Here is a 21551-nt window from a genome sequence, read left to right as displayed (position 1 = left end):
TCGGTGCTGCAGAGTCATCCGCACTCTCCCGCCCGTTTGGGAGCTTTGGTATAATCCCCATGGTCCTGACGGAGTCCCCAGCATCCGCTAGGACGTTAGAGAAAATAAGATTTTACTTACCGATAAATCTATTTCTCGTAGTCCGTAGTGGATGCTGGGCGCCCATCCCAAGTGCGGATTGTCTGCAATACTTGTACATAGTTATTGTTACAAAAAAATCGGGTTGTTCTTGTTGTGAGCCGTCTGTTCAGAGGCTCCTACGTTGTCATACTGTTAACTGGGTTCAGATCACAAGTTGTACGGTGTGATTAGTGTGGCTGGTATGAGTCTTACCCGGGATTCAAAATCCTTCCTTATTGTGTACGCTCGTCCGGGCACAGTATCCTAACTGAGGCTTGGAGGAGGGTCATAGGGGGAGGAGCCAGTGCACACCACCTGATCCTAAAGCTTTATTTTTGTGCCCTGTCTCCTGCGGAGCCGCTAATCCCCATGGTCCTGACGGAGTCCCCAGCATCCACTACGGACTACGAGAAATAGATTTATCGGTAAGTAAAATCTTATTTTTATTTATTTGTTTTAAAGGGCAATGTTTACAGGAGGGATGAGAGAAGCAAGCCAAGATGTTATTGAATTAAAAGGTGTGTCTTCCAGAGGATTGCGACACATCATTGACTTTGCATATAGCGCGGAAGTTACTCTTGACCTTGACTGTATTCATGATGTGCTGGGAGCTGCAGTCTTCCTCCAAATGGTACCTGTTGTTGAACTTTGTGAAGAGTTTCTGAAGTCTGCAATGAGTGTGGAGACCTGTTTAAATATTGGACAGATGGCTACAACTTTTAGCTTGGCATCTCTGAAAGAATCCGTGGATTCATTTACGTTTAGACACTTTCTTAAAATTTCCGAGGAAGAAGATTTTCTTCATTTGCCTTTAGAAAGGTTAGTTTTTTTCCTCCAAAGCAATAAGCTTAAAAACTGCAGTGAAATAGATTTATTTCATGCTGCAATTCGTTGGCTGCAATTTGATTATTCTCGTCGTGCTAATGCTAGTCAAGTTCTTTGCCATATCCGGTTTCCGCTGATGAAGTCTTCTGAGCTGGTGGACAGTGTTCAGATTGTAGATATCATGGTAGAGGATGTCCTGTGCAGACAGTACCTGCTTGAGGCTTTCAACTATCAAATTCTTCCATTCAGGCAGCACGAAATGCAATCTCATCGAACAGTCATAAGGTCAGATGTATCTTCACTTATAACATTTGGTGGAACGCCTTACACAGATAATGACCGTACGGTGAGCAGCAAAGTGTATTATTTGCCAGACATGAGTGCTCGTCAGTTTAAGGACCTCTATGAAATGGAGGTTGGTTGTAGCCATGCTTGCGTTGCAGTGCTGGACAATTTTGTGTATGTAGTTGGAGGACAACATTTGCAGTATCGAAGCGGGGAAGGAGCTGTAGAAGTCTGTTTCCGCTATGATCCTCATTTAAATCAGTGGCTACGAATTCAATCTATGCAGGAGAGCAGAATTCAGTTTCAACTGCATGTCTTGTATGGCATGCTGTACGCCACCGGAGGAAGAAACAGATCAGGAAGTTTGGCCTCTGTCGAAAGATTTTGTCCAAAAAAGAATGAATGGACCTATGTCTGCTCACTAAAACGTAGAACTTGGGGCCATGCTGGTGCTACACTTGGGGGCAGACTATACATTTCAGGAGGCTATGGAGTGTCTGTTGAAGACAAAAAAGCCTTGCATTGCTATGATCCTTCTTTAGACCAGTGGGAATTCAAAAGTCCAATGAATGAACCAAGAGTCCTTCATGCAATGATAGGGACTAAAAACAAAATTTATGTGTTTGGCGGGAGGATGGATCATGTTGATCGATGTTTTGATGTGTTGGCTGTTGAGTATTATACTCCAGAGACTGATGCGTGGACGACTGTGAGCCCAATGAGAGCAGGGCAGTCTGAAGCTGGCTGCTGTCTTCTGGATAAGAAAATTTTCATTGTAGGGGGTTACAACTGGCACTTAAACAATGTGACAAGTATTGTACAAGTGTACAATGCAGAAACTGATGAATGGGAAAGGGACTTGCATTTCCCAGAGTCCTTTGCTGGAATAGCTTGTGCATCTGTTATACTACCACAAGTTACAACTCAGAGCTAATAAAAACATAATATCTCGCTACATGGACCATCCTTTTTTGGTTTCAGTGTCCTGTGCAATATAAATGTAAATAATACACAGATGACAAGATGTTAACTACCAATACTACTACTACTACTACACTCTATATGCACAAGCCAACAGTATTTTCTATATACAGTATTTGCTGAAAATTTCATTACATCACTATGTATTGTATACCTGTTCCAACATTTGCTGTGAAATTAGAAGCAATATTGAATATATCCTAAAATGTAAGTAAGTGTCTCTCATACGTCCTAGAGGATGCTAGGGTCCACTTCAGTACCATGGGGGTATAGACGGTTCCACAGGAACCATGGGCACTTTAAGACTTTTCCAGAGTGTGAACTGGCTCCTCCCTCTATGCCCCTCCTCCAGACCTCCGTTTAGAAAATGTGCCCAGGCAGACTGGTCGCACTCTAGTGGAACTCTACTGAGTTTCTCTAAAAGACTTTGTTAGGTTTTTTTGTTTTCAGAGAGGCTACTAGCAACAGTCTCCTTGCTTCGTGGGACTTAGGGGGGAAGAAGTAGGAACCAACTTCCTGAAGAGTTTCATGGCTCTGCTTCTTGCTGACAGGGCACCATTAGCTCCTGAAGGGTAATGAACACTAGCTGCGGCTATGCGCTCACTCCCACAGCACGCCGTCACCCCCCTAACAGAGCCAGAAGACGGGTGAGTAATATTACCGGAGATCTGCAAGAGGGACCTCCGGTCATCGTGACGGCTCAATGTACCGCGCAGCGGGCGGGAACGCTGCGCGAACATGCTATCCATTACACAGCGCACAGAAGGGTGCGGGAGGGCGCCCTGGGCAGCATGAAACCTCCTCTTAGACTGGCAAAAGTAGTATATTATGCCGTGGCACAATCCTACACCCCCGCCAGTATAAATATTTTTGTGATAAATTCGGAGGGGAAACGCGCCATTACAGGGGGCGGGGCTTCCTCCTCAGTCAGCCAGCACACTGCTCAGCGCCATTTTCTCCAAGCAAGCTGCAGGGGACGAAACGCTGGTCCTCCACTTCTGAATCAAGTATCGGGGTGCAAGTAAGGGGAGGCACAGTGTAAATTGGTGCTTAATTATAGCTATTTGGCATTATAAAAGCGCTACAGGTCTCTGTGGACATTTTACATTACACAGGGATTTTAGTCAGGCGCTGAGTTATGAACTGGCAAATATTTTCTGTGTCCTTCTGACAGATTTTACTGTGGGTCTGTCCCCTATAAGCCCCGGAGTGTCTGGGTGTTTGTCCACGTGTGGTGACATGTCTGAGGCAGGGAGCTCTTCCCCTGAGGGAGCCATTTTAGGGACACAGTTGTAATGTGGTGGCGCTGCCGGCACACCACGAGCCTGAATGGGTGAAAGAATTACGTGATAGTGTGAATCCTATCAGTAAGAGATTAGATAAGTCTGAGGGGTAAATTTACTAAGATGGGAGTTCTATTTAAGATGGGATGTTACCCATAGTAACCAATCAGATTTTACTTCTCATTTATCTAGCACCTTCTAGAAGATAATACCTGGAATTTGATTGGTTGCTATGGGCAACATCCCATCTTAAATAGAACTCCCATTTTAGTAAATATGCCCCTGAGTCTCATGCAGAAACCTGGAGAAAATCCGTGGAAGATGTGATTTTTTTAATAGTTCTGCCCTTTCACCCACAGAGGACCCCTCTAGTTCACATAAAAGGTCATTTGCGCAGGTAGTACAAACTGATACCGACACGGTCTTCCTATGTCGACACTAGTGATTCCAGGGGAATAGATCCAAAATTAGCTAAAAACATTCAATACATGATTGATGCTATAAAGGAGGTTTTGGAAGTTACGGAGCCCTCTCCTTTACCACAGGAGAAGGCTTACTTTTATAAAGAAAAGAAAATGAATGTAACTTTTCCTCCATCTCCATGAGCTGAACAGTCTCTTTGAGGGAGGTTGGGCAAATCCTGAAAAGAAATTTCAGATTCCCAAAAGAATTTAGGTAGCTTAACCTTTCACTGCAGAGGCCAGGAAAAGGTGGGAGTCACCCCCCATTTTAGACAGTGCCCTGTCACGGTTAACAAAAAAGGTGATCTCCCTGCGCCTGGGACGGCTTCACTAAAGGAGACGGCAGACCGCAAGTTGGAGACTACGTTAAAATCTATTTATGTGGCCAATGGGACACTACTCGGGTCTACCATTGCCTGTGCGTGGGTGAGTAGTGCTATTGAAAAGTGGTCAGAAAACTTGTCATCAGAAATTGACACAATAGATAGACGAGAGATACTCCTAATGTTAGGTCATATCAAAGACGCTGCTGCATACAGCTAGAAGCCATGAAAGATGTTGGTCTCTTGGGATCAAAAGCCGCTACCATGGCAATCTCAGCACGGAGGGCGTTGTGGATTCGCCAATGGAATGCTGACGCAGATTCCAAAAGGAATAAGGAGGCACTCTCGTATAAAGGAGAAGCCTTGTTTGGAGAGGGCCTGGATGCTTTAATTTCTGCGGCTACCGCAGGTAAGTCGACATTCTTGCCTAATGCTCCTGCGCCGGCAAAAAAGACACAAAACTCTCAGATGCAGTCCTTTCGGCCCAATAAGTACAAAAAGGGTAAAGGTTCCCCTTTCTTTGCGGGCAAAAGAAGGAGAAAAGGAAAAAAGTCCACAGCGTCTCCAGGATCACAGGAGCAGAAGTCAGCTTCTCCCAAATCTTCAGCATGACACTGGGGCTCCTTTTGCGGGAGTCCACTCAGGTGGGGGCATGTCTAAAACTCTTCAGTCAGTTCTGGGTTCAATCTGGCCTGGACCCGTGGATCCTACAAATAGTGTCCCATGGGTACAAGCAGGAGTTTCAAGACGTTCCCCATGCCGATTTTTCAAATCAGCCTTACCAGTTTCGATCACAGACAGTGAGGTGGTAGCAGCAGCAATACAAAAATTGTGTCAGGATCAAGTTCTTGTCCTGGTTCCCCTGTCACAACAAGGAGAAGGGTTTTATTCAAGCCTCTTCGTTGTTCCGGCTCGGTCAGACCGATTCTAAACCTGAAAACCCTGAATCTCTACCTGCAAATGTTCAAGATGGAATCTCTGAGGGCAGTGATTTCCAGTCTGGAGGAAGGGGACTTCATGGTGTCATTGGACATAAAGGATGCCTACTTGCATGTCCCCATTTAGCCTCCACATCAAGCTTATCTGAGATTCTTATTCTACTTGATCTCTCTGCTGCTTTTGACACTGTGGACCATCCTCTCCTACTGCAAATTCTTCACTCCATTGGTCTGCGTGACACTGCCCTCTCTTGGCTGTCTTCCTACCTCTCTGACCGGTCATTCTCTGTCTCTTCTCATGACTCCACCTCCCCCTCACTTCCACTAACTGTAGGGGTACCCCAAGGTTCTGTTCTTGGTCCTCTTCTCTTCTCTCTCTATACGTCCTCACTAGGTAAGCTCATTAGTTCTTTTGGTTTCTTTCAAGCTTCTCACACTCGCTTACAAAGCCCTCACCCACTCCTCTCCCATCTACATCTCTGACCTTATCTCCCTTTACACTCCCACCCGTCCTCTTCGCTCTGCTAATGCACGCGGACTCTCCTGCCTACGGATTACTTCCTCCCACTCCTACCTCCAAGATTTTTCACGTGCTGCACCACTTCTTTGGAATTCCCTACCTCTCCCCCTCAGACTCTCCACCTCTCTACAAAACTTCAAACGATCTCTCAAGACCCACTTCTTTACCAAACCCAGCCAAATCTCATCCTAACCCTCTGTTCTACGCTCTCTATGTACCCCATCTGTGTCACCCCTGTCTGTCTAACCCTCCCCTTTAGAATGTAAGCTCTCACGAGCAGGGCCCTCTTCCCTCATGTGCTTATCCTTTCTTACTTTAATAATCTTCAACTGCACCACATCCAGCAGTCTTCTGCCACCTGATACTTATTCCAGTGTCATCTGCTGATGTAACTATGTTTATATACCCTGTACTTGTCCTATACTGTCATCAACTGTAAGTTGCTGTTTTCCTGTTTGATTATTTGTTTATGTATTCTGTAATTGGGCGCTGTGGAACCCTTGTGGCGCCATATAAATAAAGGATATTAATAATAATAATTATTATTCGCCGTACAGGATTGCTATTACCAATTTCAGACGTTGCCGTTCGGACTCTCCACGGCTCCGAGGGTGTTCACCAAGGTGATGGCGGAGATGATGGTCCTCTTTCGACAACAAGGAGTTAATATAATTCCTTACCTGGACGATCTCCTGATAAAAGCGAGGTCCAGGGAAAGGTTGGTGCAGAATATTGCACTCTCCCTGACAGTACTTCAACAACACGGTTGGATCATAAATTTTCCAAAGTCACAGTTGGAACCGACGACAAGATGATCGTTTCTGGGGATGATACTGGACACAGAAGTACAGAGGGTATTTCTTCCAGTAGAAAAGGCTCTGGAAATCCAGAGAATGGTCAAACAAATTCTGAAACCAACAAGAGTGTCGATTCATCAATGCATTTGGTTGTTGGGAAAGATGGTAGCGACCTACGAGGCCATACAGTTTGGCCGATTCCATGCCAGAGTATTTCAGTGGGACCTGTTGGACAAGTGTTCCGGATCCCATCTACACATGCATCAGAGGATAATCCTGTCATCAAAAGCCAGAATTTCGCTCCTGTGGTGGCGACACAGTTCTCACCTACTAGAGGGACGCAGGTTCGGGATTCAGGACTGAGTCCTAGCAACCACGGATGCAAGTCTCCGAGGCTGGGGAGCAGTCACTCAAGGGGAAATCTTCCAAGGAAGATGGTCAAGTCAAGAAACTTCACATAAACGTTCTGGAGTTGAGAGCCATTTACAACGGCCTTCTACAAGCGGTGCATCTTCTTCAAGATCATCCCGTACAGATCCAGTCGGACGATGTAACAGCAGTCGCGTACATAAACCGTCAGGGCGGAACGAAAAGCAGAGCGGCGATGGCAGAGGTGACAAAGATCCTCCTCTGGGCAGAAAGACATGCAAGAGCTCTGTCGGCAATTTTCATTCCGGGAGTGGACAACTGGGAAGCAGACTTCCTCAGCAGACACTATCTCCATCCAGGGGAATGGGGCCTCCACCACGAAGTCTTCGCAGAGGTGACGAGTCTTTGGGGAGTTCCTCAAGTAGACATGATGGCATCTCGTCTAGACAAGAAGCTTCAGAGATATTGTTCCAGGTCGAGAGACCCGCAAGCAATAGCAGTGGGTGCACTGGTGACCCAGTGGGTGTTTCGGTCGGTGTATGTCTTCCCTCCACTTCCACTCATACCGAAAGTTCTCTAGATCATAAGAAGAACAGGGGTTCGAGCGATCCTCATTGTCCCAGAGTGGCCAAGGAGCGCTTGGTATCCAGATCTTCAGGAGTTGCTCATAGAAGATCCTCGGCCTCTTCCTTTTCGCGGGGACCTGCTGCAGCAGAGGCCGTGCGTGTATCAAGACTTACCGCAGATACGTTTGACGGCATGGCTGTTGAGCGCCGGATCCTAGCCCGAAAGGGTATTCCCAAAGAAGTCATCCCCACTCTGGTTCAGGCCAGGAAGGGAGTAACGTCTAGACATTACCACCGTATTTGGAGAAAATATGCGTCTTGGTGTGAATCCAAGAAGGCTCCAAAGGAAGAGTTTCAGTTAGGACGTTTTCTCCATTTTCTCCAGGCGAGTGCGGATGCTGGCTTAAGATTGGGTTCAATCAAGGTCCAGATTTCGGCCTTGTCTGTGTTTTTTCAGAAACAATTGGCGCCTCTTCCAGAAGTTCAGACGTTCGTGAAGGGGGTTCTGCATATCCATCCTCCATTTGTGCTCCTGTGGCACCATGGGATCTTAACGTGGTGTTGCAGTTCCTTCAATCAGATTGGTTTGAACCTCTCCAAGAGATGGAGTTGAAGTTTTTCACTTGGAAAGTGGTCATGTTGTTGGCCTTGGCATCCGCAAGGAGGGTGTCTGAGTTAGGGGCTTTGTCTCACAAGAGCCCTTTTTTGGTCTTCCATGAAGATGGGGCTGAGTTAAGAACTCGTCAGCAATTTCTTCCAAAGGTGGTTTCTTCTTTCCATATAAACCAACCTATTGTGGTGCCAGTGGCTACTGACACCTTCACTACTTCAAAGTCTCTGGATGTAGTCAGAGCTTTGAGAATTTGTCGCAAGAACAGCTCGGATAAGGAAAACAGAGGCTCTGTTTGTCCTGTATGCTCCCAACAAGATTGGGTGTCCTGCTTCTAAGCAGACTATTGCGCGCTGGATCAGAGGTACGATTCAGCACACTCATTCCACGGCAGGATTGCCGATACCGAATTCGGTGACTGTCCATTCTACTAGAAAGGTGGGCTCATCCTGGGCGGCTGCCCGGGGGGTCTCGGCATTACAGCTTTGCCGAGCAGCTACTTGGTCAGGGGCAAACACGTTTGCTAAGTTTTACAAGTTTGACACCTTGGCCGACGAGGACCTAAAGTTTGGTCAATCGGTGCTGCAGGGACATCCGCACTCTCCCGCCCGTACTGGAGCTTTGGTATAACCCCATGGTACTGAAGTGGACCCCAGCATCCTCTAGGACGTATGAGAAAACAGGAATTTAATACCTACCGGTAAATCCTTTTCTCCTAGTCCATAGAGGATGCCTGGCACCCAACCCAGTGCGTACTTTACCTGCAGTTGTTATTTTGTTGTGAGTTACACAGGTGTTACAATTATTTTCAGCATGTTGCTGCAATAGTTTATGCCCGTTGGCATGTGTTATGTTGAATGTCATGTTGTGCGGCATGGTTGAAGTGTGAGCTGGTATGAATCTCACCATTAACTTAAAAGTAAATCCTTTTCTCGAAATGTCCGTCTCCCTGGGCACAGTTCCTATACTGAGGTCTGGAGGAGGGGCATAGAGGGAGGAGCCAGTTCACACTCTGGAAAAGTCTTAAAGTGTCCATGGCTCCTGCGGAACCGTCTATACCCCCATGCTACTGAAGTGGACCCCAGCATCCTCTACGGACTAGGAGAAAAGGATTTAACGGTAGTTATTAAAATCCTGTTTTCTCTAGTCAATTTTGCACTTTCCTACCTCTTGTGTTCAAACTATGGGGGTCATTCTGACCTGAACGCTCGTTGCAGTTCTTCTCAGCGCAGCGTTCAGGTGTGAACTGCGCATGCGCCGGAGCCGCAGTGCGTCGGTGCATGGCTGACCTCCGACGGCTGTCGTTGCCTAGCAATCGTCTCTGTCTGATTGACAGGCAGAGGTGGTCGCTGGGCGGGAGAGGGCGGCATTTGGCCTCCTTTTTGTGGGTGCAGTCCGGCCAACACAGGCGTGGCCGGACCGTGCGGGGAGCGGACCGTATCGGCTGCGTGATGTCACACGCAGCCGTTGCGAGCCGGGCAGCGATGAGAAGCTCCCGTCCAGCACGCAAAAGGTGCGCTGGCTGGGAGCTACTCCTGAAGTACAAAAGCATCGCTGCTGTGCAATGCATTTGTACTTCAGTGACTGGGCAGGGACTGACATGCGGGGCAGGCTAGCCCTGTGCTGGGCGTCCCCCCGCATGTCAGTGTTCCCGATCGTAGCTATGCTCTTCCTTTCATTGTCATTTGTAGCTCAGTACTACTGCAGTGAGTTTTTAATTGTATTACTTTGGCTGTTAATACTGCACTATAATTTCAGGTGGCAACTGCACACAGAAAATTTTGAAGGGAAAGGGTTTTCTCTAACGTCCTAGTGGATGCTGGGGACTCCGTCAGGACCATGGGGATAGCGGGCTCCGCAGGAGACAGGGCACATCTAAAAAAGCTTTTAGGTCACATGGTGCGTACTGGCTCCTCCCCCTATGACCCTCCTCCAAGCCTCAGTTAGGTTTTTGTGCCCGTCCGAGAGGGTGCAATCTAGGTGGCTCTCTTAAAGAGCTGTTTAGAAAAGTTTTTTTTTAGGTTTCAATCTCAGTGATTCCTGCTGGCAACAGGATCACTGCATCGAGGGACTTAGGGGAGAGATTTCCAACTCACCTGCGTGCAGGATGGATTGGAGTCTTAGGCTACTGGACACTTAGCTCCAGAGGGAGTCGGAACACAGGTCAGCCTGGGGTTCGTCCCGGAGCCGCGCCGCCGATCCCCCTTACAGACGCTGAAGAGACGGCAGAACGGAGGTCCGGAAAACAGGCGGCAGAAGACTCCACAGTCTTCATGAAGGTAGCGCACAGCACTGCAGCTGTGCGTCATTGTTGTCACACGGCTCACTGACTCAGTCACGGAGGGTGCAGGGCGCTGCTGGGGGCGCCCTGGGCAGCAATATAATTATCTTTAGTGGCAAAATAAATACATCACATATACCCATTAAGGCTATATGTATGTATTTTGACCCAGGCCAGTTTCTTAAAAACCGGGAGAAAAATCCCGCCGAAAAAGGGGCGGAGCTTATTCTCCTCAGCACTCAGCGCCATTTTCCTGCTCAGCTCCGCTGGTGAGGAAGGCTCCCAGGACTCTCCCCTGCACTGCACTACAGAAACAGGGTAACAAAGAGAAGGGGGGCATAAATTGGCGATATTTATATATTAAGAGCGCATATATAGTAAACAACACCTTCTAGGGTTGTTTATATACATTTATAGCGCTTTTGGTGTGTGCTGGCAAACTCTCCCTCTGTCTCCCCAAAGGGCTAAGGGGTCCTGTCTTCGATTAGAGCATTCCCTGTGTGGCTGCTGTGTGTCGGTACGTGTGTGTCGACATGTATGAGGACGATGTTGGTGTGGAGGCAGAGCAATTGCCGATGATGGTAATGTCACCCCCTAGGGAGTCGACACCGGAATGGATGGCTTTAGTTATGGAATTACGTGATAATGTCAGCACACTACAAAAGTCAGTTGACGAAATAAGACGCCCGGCAAACCAGTTAGTACCGGTTCAGGCGTCTCAGACACCGTCAGGGGCTGTAAAACGTCCTTTACCTCAGTCAGTCGACACGGGTACCGACACAGATGAATCTAGTGTCGACGGTGAAGAAACAAACGTATTTTCCAATAGGGCCACACGTTATATGATCACGGCAATGAAGGAGGCGTTGCAGATCTCTGATACTGCTGGTACCTCAAAAAGGGGTATTATGTGGGGGGTGAAAAAACTACCTGTATTTTTCCCAGAATCAGAGGAATTGAATGATGTGTGTGATGAAGCGTGGGTTACCCCCGATAGAAAATTGCTAATTTCAAAGAAGTTATTGGCATTATACCCTTTCCCACCAGAGGTTAGGGCGCGCTGGGAAACACCCCCTAAGGTGGATAAGGCGCTCACACGTTTATCAAAGCAAGTGGCGTTGCCGTCTCCTGATACGGCCGCCCTCAAGGATCCAGCAGATAGGAGGCTGGAAACTACACTGAAGAGTATATACACACATACTGGTGTTATACTGCGACCGGCAATAGCCTCAGCCTGGATGTGCAGTGCTGGGGTAGTGTGGTTGGATTCTCTGACTGAAAATATTGAGACCCTGGATAGGGACAGTATTTTATTGACTCTAGAGCAATTAAAGGATGCTTTTCTTTATATGCGAGATGCTCAGAGGGATGTTTGTACTCTAGCATCAAGAGTAAGCGCGATGTCCATATCTGCCAGAAGAAGTTTATGGACGCGACAGTGGTCAGGTGATGCGGATTCCAAGAGGCATATGGAAGTATTGCCATATAAAGGAGAGGAATTGTTTGGGGTCGGTCTTTCGGACCTGGTGACCACGGCAACTGCCGGCAAATCCACCTTTTTACCTCAGACCCCTTCACAACAGAAAAAGACACCGTCTTTTCAGCCGCAGTCCTTTCGCTCCTATAAAAAGCGACCAAAAGGACAGTCTTATCTGCCGAGAGGCAGAGGAAAGGGTAAGAAAGGGCAGCACGCAGCCCCTGCCCAGGAACAGAAGCCCGCCCCGGCTTCTACAAAGCCATCAGCATGACGCTGGGGCTTTACAAGCGGACTCAGGAACGGTGGGGGGTCGACTCAAGATTTTCAGCAATCAATGGGCTCACTCACAAGTGGACCCGTGGGTCCTGCAGATAATATCTCAGGGTTACATGCTGGAGTTCGAAAGGTTTCCCCCTCGCCGGTTCCTAAAGTCTGCTTTACCAACGTCTCCCTCAGAAAGGACGTCGGTTTTGGAAGCCATTCACAAGCTGTATTCTCAGCAGGTGATAGTCAAGGTACCCCTCCTACAACAGGGAAAGGGGTATTATTCCACTCTATTTGTGGTACCGAAACCGGACGGTTCGGTAAGGCCTATTCTAAATCTGAAATCCTTGAACCTGTACATACAGAAATTCAAGTTCAAGATGGAGTCACTCAGGGCAGTGATAGCGAATCTGGAAGAAGGAGACTTCATGGTGTCCTTGGACATAAAAGATGCTTATCTACATGTCCCGATTTACCCCTCACACCAAGGGTATCTCAGGTTCGTGATACAAGACTGTCATTATCAGTTTCAAACGCTGCCGTTTGGTTTGTCCACGGCCCCTCGGGTCTTTACCAAGGTAATGACCGAAATGATGGTTCTTCTACAAAGAAAAGGCGTATTAATTATCCCTTACTTGGACGATCTCCTGATAAGGGCAAAGTCCAGAGAACAGCTGGAAGTCGGTGTGGCGCTAACACAAGTAGTGCTTCAGCAACACGGGTGGATTCTAAATCTTCCAAAATCTCAATTGACCCCGACAACGCATCTGCTGTTCCTGGGTATGATTCTGGACACGGTTCAGAAAAAGGTATTTCTCCCGGAAGAGAAAGCAAGGGAGTTATCCGAACTTGTCAGGAACCTCCTAAAACCAGGAACTGTGTCAGTACATCAATGCACAAGAGTCCTGGGAAAGATGGTGGCTTCGTACGAAGCGATTCCATTCGGCAGATTCCATGCACGGACATTTCAGTGGGATCTGCTGGACAAATGGTCCGGATCGCATCTGCACATGCATCAGCGGATAACACTGTCACCGAGAACAAGGTTGTCTCTCCTGTGGTGGTTGCAGACTGCCCATCTGTTAGTGGGCCGCAGATTCGGCATACAGGACTGGGTCCTGGTGACTACGGATGCCAGCCTACGAGGTTGGGGAGCAGTCACAAAGGGAAGAAACTTCCAGGGCGTGTGGTCAAACCTGGAGACGTCTCTTCACATAAATATACTGGAGCTAAGAGCGATCTACAATGCTCTAAGTCTGGCAAAACCGCTGCTTCAGGGTCAGCCGGTGTTGATCCAGTCCGACAACATCACGGCAGTCGCCCACGTAAACCGACAAGGCGGCACGAGAAGCAGGAGTGCAATGGCAGAAGCTGCAAGGATTCTGCGCTGGGCGGAGAATCATGTCATAGCACTGTCAGCAGTGTTCATCCCGGGAGTGGACAACTGGGAAGCAGATTTCCTCAGCAGACACGACCTTCACCCGGGAGAGTGGGGACTCCATCCAGAAGTTTTCCACATGATTGTGAACCGTTGGGAAAAACCAAAGGTGGACATGATGGCGTCTCGCCTCAACAAAAAATTGGACAGGTATTGCGCCAGGTTAAGAGACCCTCAGGCAATAGCTGTGGACGCTCTGGTAACACCGTGGGTGTACCAGTCAGTGTATGTGTTCCCTCCTCTGCCTCTCATACCAAAGGTACTGAGAATTATACGGAAAAGAGGAGTAAGAACGATACTGGTGGCTCCGGACTGGCCAAGAAGAACTTGGTATCCGGAACTTCAAGAGATGCTCACGGAGGATCCGTGGCCTCTACCTCTAAGAAGGGATCTGCTTCAGCAGGGACCTTGTATGTTCCAAGACTTACCGCGTCTGCGTTTGACGGCATGGCAGTTGAACGCCGGATTCTAAAAGAAAAGGGCATTCCAGAGGAAGTTATTCCTACCTTGATTAAGGCTAGAAAGGAAGTGACTGTACAACATTATCACCGCATTTGGCGAAAATATGTTGCGTGGTGTGAGGCCAAGAAGGCTCCAACGGAAGAATTTCAATTGGGTCGATTCTTACATTTCCTGCAAGCAGGATTGTCTATGGGCCTAAAATTGGGGTCCATTAAAGTTCAAATTTCGGCCTTATCAATTTTCTTCCAGAAGGAATTGGCGTCAGTGCCTGAAGTACAAACTTTTGTCAAAGGTGTACTACATATACAACCCCCAATAGTGCCTCCAGTGGCACCGTGGGATTTGAACGTGGTTCTAAATTTTCTCAAATCTCATTGGTTTGAGCCGTTAAAATCGGTAGAATTAAAATACCTTACATGGAAGGTAACCATGCTGTTGGCCCTGGCTTCTGCCAGGAGAGTTTCAGAGTTGGCAGCTTTGTCATACAAGAGCCCATATCTGATATTCCATTCGGACAGGGCAGAATTGAGGACACGTCCTCAATTTCTCCCTAAGGTGGTTTCGGCATTTCACTTAAACCAGCCTATTGTGGTGCCTGCGGCTACTAGCGACTTGGAGGACTCCAAGTTACTGGACGTTGTCAGAGCATTAAAAATATATATTTCAAGGACAGCTGGAGTCAGAAAAACTGACTCGTTGTTTACATTGTATGCACCCAACAAGATGGGTGCTCCTGCGTCTAAACAGACGATTGCACGTTGGATCTGTAGCACAATCCAACTTGCACATTCTGTGGCAGGCGTGCCACAGCCTAAATCTGTAAAGGCCCACTCCACAAGGAAGGTGGGCTCATCTTGGGCGGCTGCCCGAGGGGCCTCGGCATTACAACTTTGCCGAGCAGCTACGTGGTCAGGGGAGAACACGTTTGTAAAATTTTACAAATTTGATACTCTGGCTAAAGAGGACCTGGAGTTTTCTCATTCGGTGCTGCAGAGTCATCCGCACTCTCCCGCCCGTTTGGGAGCTTTGGTATAATCCCCATGGTCCTGACGGAGTCCCCAGCATCCACTAGGACGTTAGAGAAAATAAGAATTTACTTACCGATAATTCTATTTCTCATAGTCCGTAGTGGATGCTGGGCGCCCATCCCAAGTGCGGATTGTCTGCAATGCTTGTACATAGTTATTGTTACAAAATCGGGTTATTACTGTTGTTGTGAGCCATCTTTTCAGAGGCTACTTCGTTTTGTTATCATACTGTTAACTGGGTTCAGATCACAAGTTGTACGGTGTGATTGGTGTGGCTGGTATGAGTCTTACCCGGGATTCAAGATCCTTCCTTATTGTGTACGCTCGTCCGGGCACAGTACCTAACTGAGGCTTGGAGGAGGGTCATAGGGGGAGGAGCCAGTACGCACCATGTGACCTAAAAGCTTTTTTAGATGTGCCCTGTCTCCTGCGGAGCCCGCTATCCCCATGGTCCTGACGGAGTCCCCAGCATCCACTACGGACTATGAGAAATAGAATTATCGGTAAGTAAATTCTTATTTTTTTTACTACTCCTATTTTCAACTGTATCAGTGGGAATGTGTGATATCTTAAAGTTGCTAGAGGTGCTTTTTTTTATAAAAAAAATTCACATGTATTATTTTTTAAGAATAAATAAGCATTGTCTGGATATACTTACTGTTTAACTATAAATCTCAGAATACCCAAGTCTCTGGTAGAACGTTTAGTTTAGCAGTACATGTCTATATGCAGAGGGTTGGGGCTGAAACGCAGGCAGTCTGGATCCTGGCGGTCAGAATACCGACCGTGACATCCTGATGTTAAGCTGCAACCTAACCCTCCCTTACTGCAGCCTAACCCTCCCCCCGTCTCTGTCGGCTTGCAGTCACTCTTGGGATCCTTGTGTTTTAGCCCTACCCCTCCCTCAGCCTAACCTTAACCTTTGTGCCTAAGCCCAGTACTTCCCGGAGGGATCTGTTGGGATTCCGCTGTAGGTCTTGTGACTTACCAGGATCCTGACTGCATCCCCATATGAAGTATGGTTCAAAGTCAGTAGTTTATCAATTCTCGGCACTAATGTTTTTCTACAAAAATCTAGTGTTGTACATATTTACTATATGCATACAGATAATCTAGCATTGATGCAGCATTCATAATCTGATGTGCATATTAATGTGTTTGTGTTTTTATGAAGAAAAAATGACTGTCTTGTTTGTAAATAGTTGATTTGTGAATAAATGAAATAATATAGTAAAACAATGTTTATCCATACAGAGATGAATATCGGGACACATAAAATAAGAAAATGGTTTACCATTTTAGTTGGCCTCGCATATTGATCTTGCCAACCAAACTGACCAGTCATCGTTCTGTTGGCCTGTGAGTTTGCCCAACCAAATGTCTGATTGTCTTGAAAGTAGGGTAGATTTATAATCTGCATAAGAATGCGGCCATCCACACATCACATGGCACTGGGCTTCTACAGTCCAGTTGTTCAGCGCACATCATCAGTCTGGCTCTTCAGTTGTGCTGTCAAGTTGGCTACAGATATTATTTGTCAGTGGTTTTTGCTATTCAGGTTTCTTGTGATAAATACGGAATGCAGTGGGAGACCACTCCCAGTGATATTGGGCAGTTTAAAGACCTCTGTACTAAGGGGGTAATGCAGATCTCATCGGATCAGTTTCTCAGACATGCGGGAAGAAAAGAGAGCAATTCCAGATGCGCTGTCACAGCTGCCAGCAAAGGATTGTCAGTCCCAATAGAATTTTTACAACAAAAAGCACTAAAGCCGGCGCTGGTTGTTTCTCCAATGGTAAATAATTAGAAAACTGTGGATGATTGTAAAAGCATACTTCAATTTATTTACTAAACATCAAATAAAATGAATAATAAAATTCACATATATACATAAAGTTTAAGGGCATATATGGAGCTGTGAAGTATTTGAATGTGCTGCTAGTGAGTGTCCACTATGGATCCCAGCAGGGCTAGTCCGCCCCGCATGTCTGGCCCTACCCCCCGCAAGGGTGCAAAAGCATTGCACAATAGCGATGTTTTTGCACCCACTGAGTAGCTCCCTGCCAGCGCAGCTCCTGCTCACTGGCAGGCCGCTACTTGCCATGTCCCAGGTCGCAGCGGCTGCGTGTGATGTCACGCATCCACCGAGGCCTGCCCCCGCAACGGTCCGGACCACGCCCCGCCAATGGCATTCTAGTGCCATTGGCACGCCTCCTCCAGCCCTGCAACCGCCGCTGCCTGTCAATCGGGCAGAGGCGATCGCAGGCCTGAGGTGCTTTTAGCGTCTCACTGGGCTCCCGGGGTGTGCACGCGCAGTGCGAATGCTGCGTGTAAACACTCCACAAAAGGATTGAGACTGTGATCGCTGCCGCTGCAGAGATCCAGTCTGAATTAGCCCCTAAATACACAGCATGGATATCATGGGCCTGATTGGGCGTCGCATGCAAAGCTTTAGTCAGACTTACTACCTTGTGTTAATCCAAGTATCTGCACGCCTTCATGCATATTGCCATGCTGCTCCCTGTTTTTACATCCACAGCACCATCAGTGCAAGTATCTGCACTTACATTTATCCCAGGCATGTTGTAAAAGATTTGTCTGAAATAGTCGTCCCTTCATCACACACACACTCACACTCTCTCACACACACACACACACACACACACACACACCTTGTAATAGCACCGACCTCTAGATACATACCCACGACATGAAGTGAATGACTTAAGTGCTCTTGCAAGACAGCCAGCTAATACCCATTTCATGTCCAGAGAGATGGTGCTGCTTTATGCGCAGTTGGATGAAAATACATAGACGGTTCAATTTTTGGACTTTTGGGTTATTCAGAATCCAACCTAATGACAGAAAATAACCACCTGTGCTACGATATTAAGGGGCTGATTCTGAGTTGGATCTGAAGCTAAGCAAAAAAACAAAACAAAGTAACTTTGCATCTGGAATATACTGCAATCTAGATTTGAGCTTGGTCACGCCTCTCTGTAATGTAAACCTTTCCGCACATTTTACATCTGCCCCACCTGCAGTGCTGCATGGTTTAACCAAGGCGCAAAGTTTTTTTGCTCCATACTCAGAATCAGCCCCTAAGACTTAATTTCATGTTTTCTATGTTCTCTCTACGTTTGTGTCATTTCTGCACTTGTTTTGTCTACCTTTTTATGTCCCTGTTTTATGTTTGTCCTATTTCTGTAGCGGGGTATACTGTTCCACAGGAATACATTGGGGTATAGAGATGAATCTTGATCCAGAGGCACCAACAGGCTAAAGTATTACTGTCCCAGGATGCATAGCGGGGCCTCCTCTATATAACCCCGCCTCCAGGCACTGTGAGCTCAGTTTTAGAGTTGGTGCCTGCATAAGCAGGTCACTTAACAGGGGAGGCTGCGCAGGCAGCCCTGAAAAAGCAATTTAGAAGACTTCAAGGGCTGCAGCACTTCATATGTCAGTGTGACATACTGTGCTGCAGCTCCATCACCTCCCCAACGGCGTTGCATACTCCCGCTGGCTCTGTTCCCAGGTACTTGTGGCGGAGGCGCTCCGGTTCCTAGGCACACCACCGCAGACGCTCTCCTGGATCGCATGGGTGCTTCTCAGGGAGGAGCAAAGAGGGTCCCTGCCATTAAATCGTGTTCCCGTAGCCGTCTCAGGAGACGGACTGCGATGCTGGCGTGGACACTGTGGCCGTGCAGGAACCTCGCTATATCCACCAGGACAGGGGAGTACAGGTTTAATAAGGCTCCATAGTACCGGGTGGTGAGGACCAGCATAGGGGATAAGGCGCTTGACCTGTAGCCCTTCCCCCAGCTCCTGGCGCCATCTACTGCTGGTGTTCCCGCCCTGGAGCTTCCTCACACTCTCCCTGATTGAGACTTTGGGTGCCATCTTCTCACAGTAGCTACGACTGGTCTCCGGGACTGCAGGGCAAAGTCTCCTCTGTAAAGCCGCCTGATTTATCAGTGCTGTGATTCTACAGACACTTAAGTATTCTACATGTCATTTTAAGACAGCGTTCGTTAAGAACAAGTGTACCTCTACCATAATATATTGTACGAGTATTCTGATATATTCAACCGGTCTCAGACCGCGCATTGTTATATATATATGTGTGTGTGTATATATGTGTATAATATATGTGTGTGTGTGTGTGTGTGTGTGTGTATATATATATATATATATATATATATATATATATATATATATATATATATATATATATATATATATTATACACACACACACTAGTCCAGTGCAGTTCTGTTGTCTGACTAAAATAATTATCTGCATTGTCACTGTGACTGTGTGTACCTGTAACTGCTGTGTGAATTTCACTTTCAGTGTATCTCAAGCTATAGCTATCACTGTATTTTGTACCCTAGGGGACTAGGTGCGTCGGGGTCTATTATATAGTGCTGCGCAGTATTTACAGTTAAGTGTATTTTACTGTGTATTTCAGTCACATCGTACCGCATTTATTCTCTGTTTGTGTTTTGCATTTTCTGTCGCATAAATAGGGGATTTATTTGCAGGTATTATATTTGTCTGGCTATATCGTACTGTCACGCTCTAAGGTTACATTCACTATAATGTCTACCACAAAGGGCGGGAAATCAGTGTAAGCTCCTGCATCATGCAGCGCATGCACCAAGGATTTGCCTGAGGGGGAAGTTTTTGAAGGATGGTCTGTGTAATATGTGCTATAATCTACCAGTCAGCCCGCTGCTCCTGTAGCTAATCAGGAGCCACCTTGGGCGGCATTCTAAAATATGCTTAATATGCTTGTGACCCGCCTTACGCCCCCTATGGGGCCTCCTGTGCCAGTGCAGCCACATATTGTCCCTATGGTTAATCCGCCCTAGGCGGATACTCTGTCTACCCGGATACAACAATTGAATCAATCTTTGGTTAGATGAAAACCTACCCCACGTCCCTCTGCGGTCAAGGGGTCATCTAATCGGGCCACAGCCTCATCACAATCCACTAATATCTCAGATGATACTTCTGATGAGGATGGGGAGTATACTGATCCGTAAGACACTGATACAGTCTCTTCTCACGAGGATACTACAATGGAAGTTGATGTCTCTGACCTAGTGAAGGCTATTAAACTGATTCTACAAATTGATGATGATGTAGATCCCACTACTGCGTCTAAGAAACCTGATAAATTTAAACGTCAGAAGGGAACTAAAGTACTCTTACCTCATTCTGACCATTTGGTAGACATACGTCAGGAACCCTGGTCTTCTCCAGGAAGAAATTCTCCTTGTTTAAAAAGATGCTAGCTCGTTATCCTCTCTCTGCTGATTTGTGTAACAAATGGGAAAATCCACTGCCTGTGGATTCCCATGTCACCCGTCTTGTGGTGTCCTCTACTCTGCCTGTTACCACTGTTACCTCACTGAAGGAACCGACGACAAGCATGTCGAAGGATGCCTGAAGTCTATTTACTCCCTTACAGGTGCTGTACATAGACCTACTATAGTAGCCTCCTGGGCCGCAAAAGGAATTGAAGCATGGCTTCAGGCAATAGAGGAAGAGCTGCCTCAGGATATATCTGACACTGCCAGACAATATCAGTCCCCTATTGCCACCGCCTCCCACTACATTCAGGAGGCGTCCTCTGAGGCAGGTGTAATGGCGGCCAAGGAGTCGACTATGTCCATCCTGGCTCGCCGAATTCTGTGGTTGAGGTCATGGAAAGTGGACCTGGACTCCAAAAAGACCTTGGAGGTACTCCCTTTTGTCACACACCAGAGGCGGCGTTCGCCTCGCTTACCCCTGCGTGCTTGCTGGTCTGTGTTGCGGCCTCCGCCTTCGGTGGTCCATGGGCTTCGGCGTCTGGCTGGCGCGGCTCCCGGCGGTTCTCCGGGGCAGGGGCGCCGCCATGACACCCAGCATCACGTGGGCGGGGAGCAGGTGACGTCATCAGACTGTTCTGCCAATCCAGCGGAGGCGGGAGATTCAAAGTCAGACGCCGGGCAGAGCCTCGGTGCCTGAGTATAGTCTCTTTTCTGAAGTGGATGCCAGAGCTCCCGTACGCAGTGTGTTTTCCAGCAGCTATACTCCTGTGCACTTAGCATTCAGGGTGCCTTCCTGCAGCACAGCCTCCAGTGATCTGAGCAGCTTGTGTGTTCCTCTGCAGTGCAGTTGCTAGCGCTCCCTGGATTCAGCAAGGCCTGCGGACCGAACCAACCTTAGTGCTTCCAGCATTCAGTGTCATTTATCATCGCTCACAAGTTCTTCATTCATCAGTGTCCTTAAACTCCGCTCACCAATTCTTCAGTGTCATTTACCATCGCTCACAAGTTCTTCATTCATCAGTGTCCTTAAACACCGCTCACCAATTCTTCAGTGTCATTTACCATCGCTCACAAGTTCCTCATTCATCAGTGTCTTTAAACATCGCTCACAAATTCTTCAGTGTCCTTCATCATTGCTCATGAATTCTTCAGTAACTTTTTGACATTGCCTACAAGTTCACGTTCTTTCATGTGCCGCTGTATTG

The 21551-nt window shown here is 47.4% G+C and overlaps 1 protein-coding gene across 2 annotated transcripts in view; it reads left to right on the top strand.

The window, feature by feature from the left end:
- The window catches only part of KLHL26 (kelch like family member 26), an 89058-nt gene extending 86555 nt beyond the window's left edge, over window positions 1–2503 (top strand). For both annotated transcript variants that reach the window (XM_063914770.1, XM_063914771.1), the window contains exon 3: window positions 583–2503. In XM_063914770.1, the coding sequence (XP_063770840.1) occupies window positions 583–2164 (1582 nt within the window). In that variant the 3' untranslated portion in view covers window positions 2165–2503. The remainder of the gene's footprint in view (window positions 1–582) is intronic.
- The last annotated feature ends 19048 nt before the right edge of the window (window positions 2504–21551 follow it).

This window comes from Pseudophryne corroboree, chromosome 1 (genome assembly GCF_028390025.1).
Source record: "Pseudophryne corroboree isolate aPseCor3 chromosome 1, aPseCor3.hap2, whole genome shotgun sequence".
Lineage (NCBI taxonomy): Eukaryota > Metazoa > Chordata > Amphibia > Anura > Myobatrachidae > Pseudophryne > Pseudophryne corroboree.
This window is presented reverse-complemented; position numbering and strand designations above follow the sequence as displayed.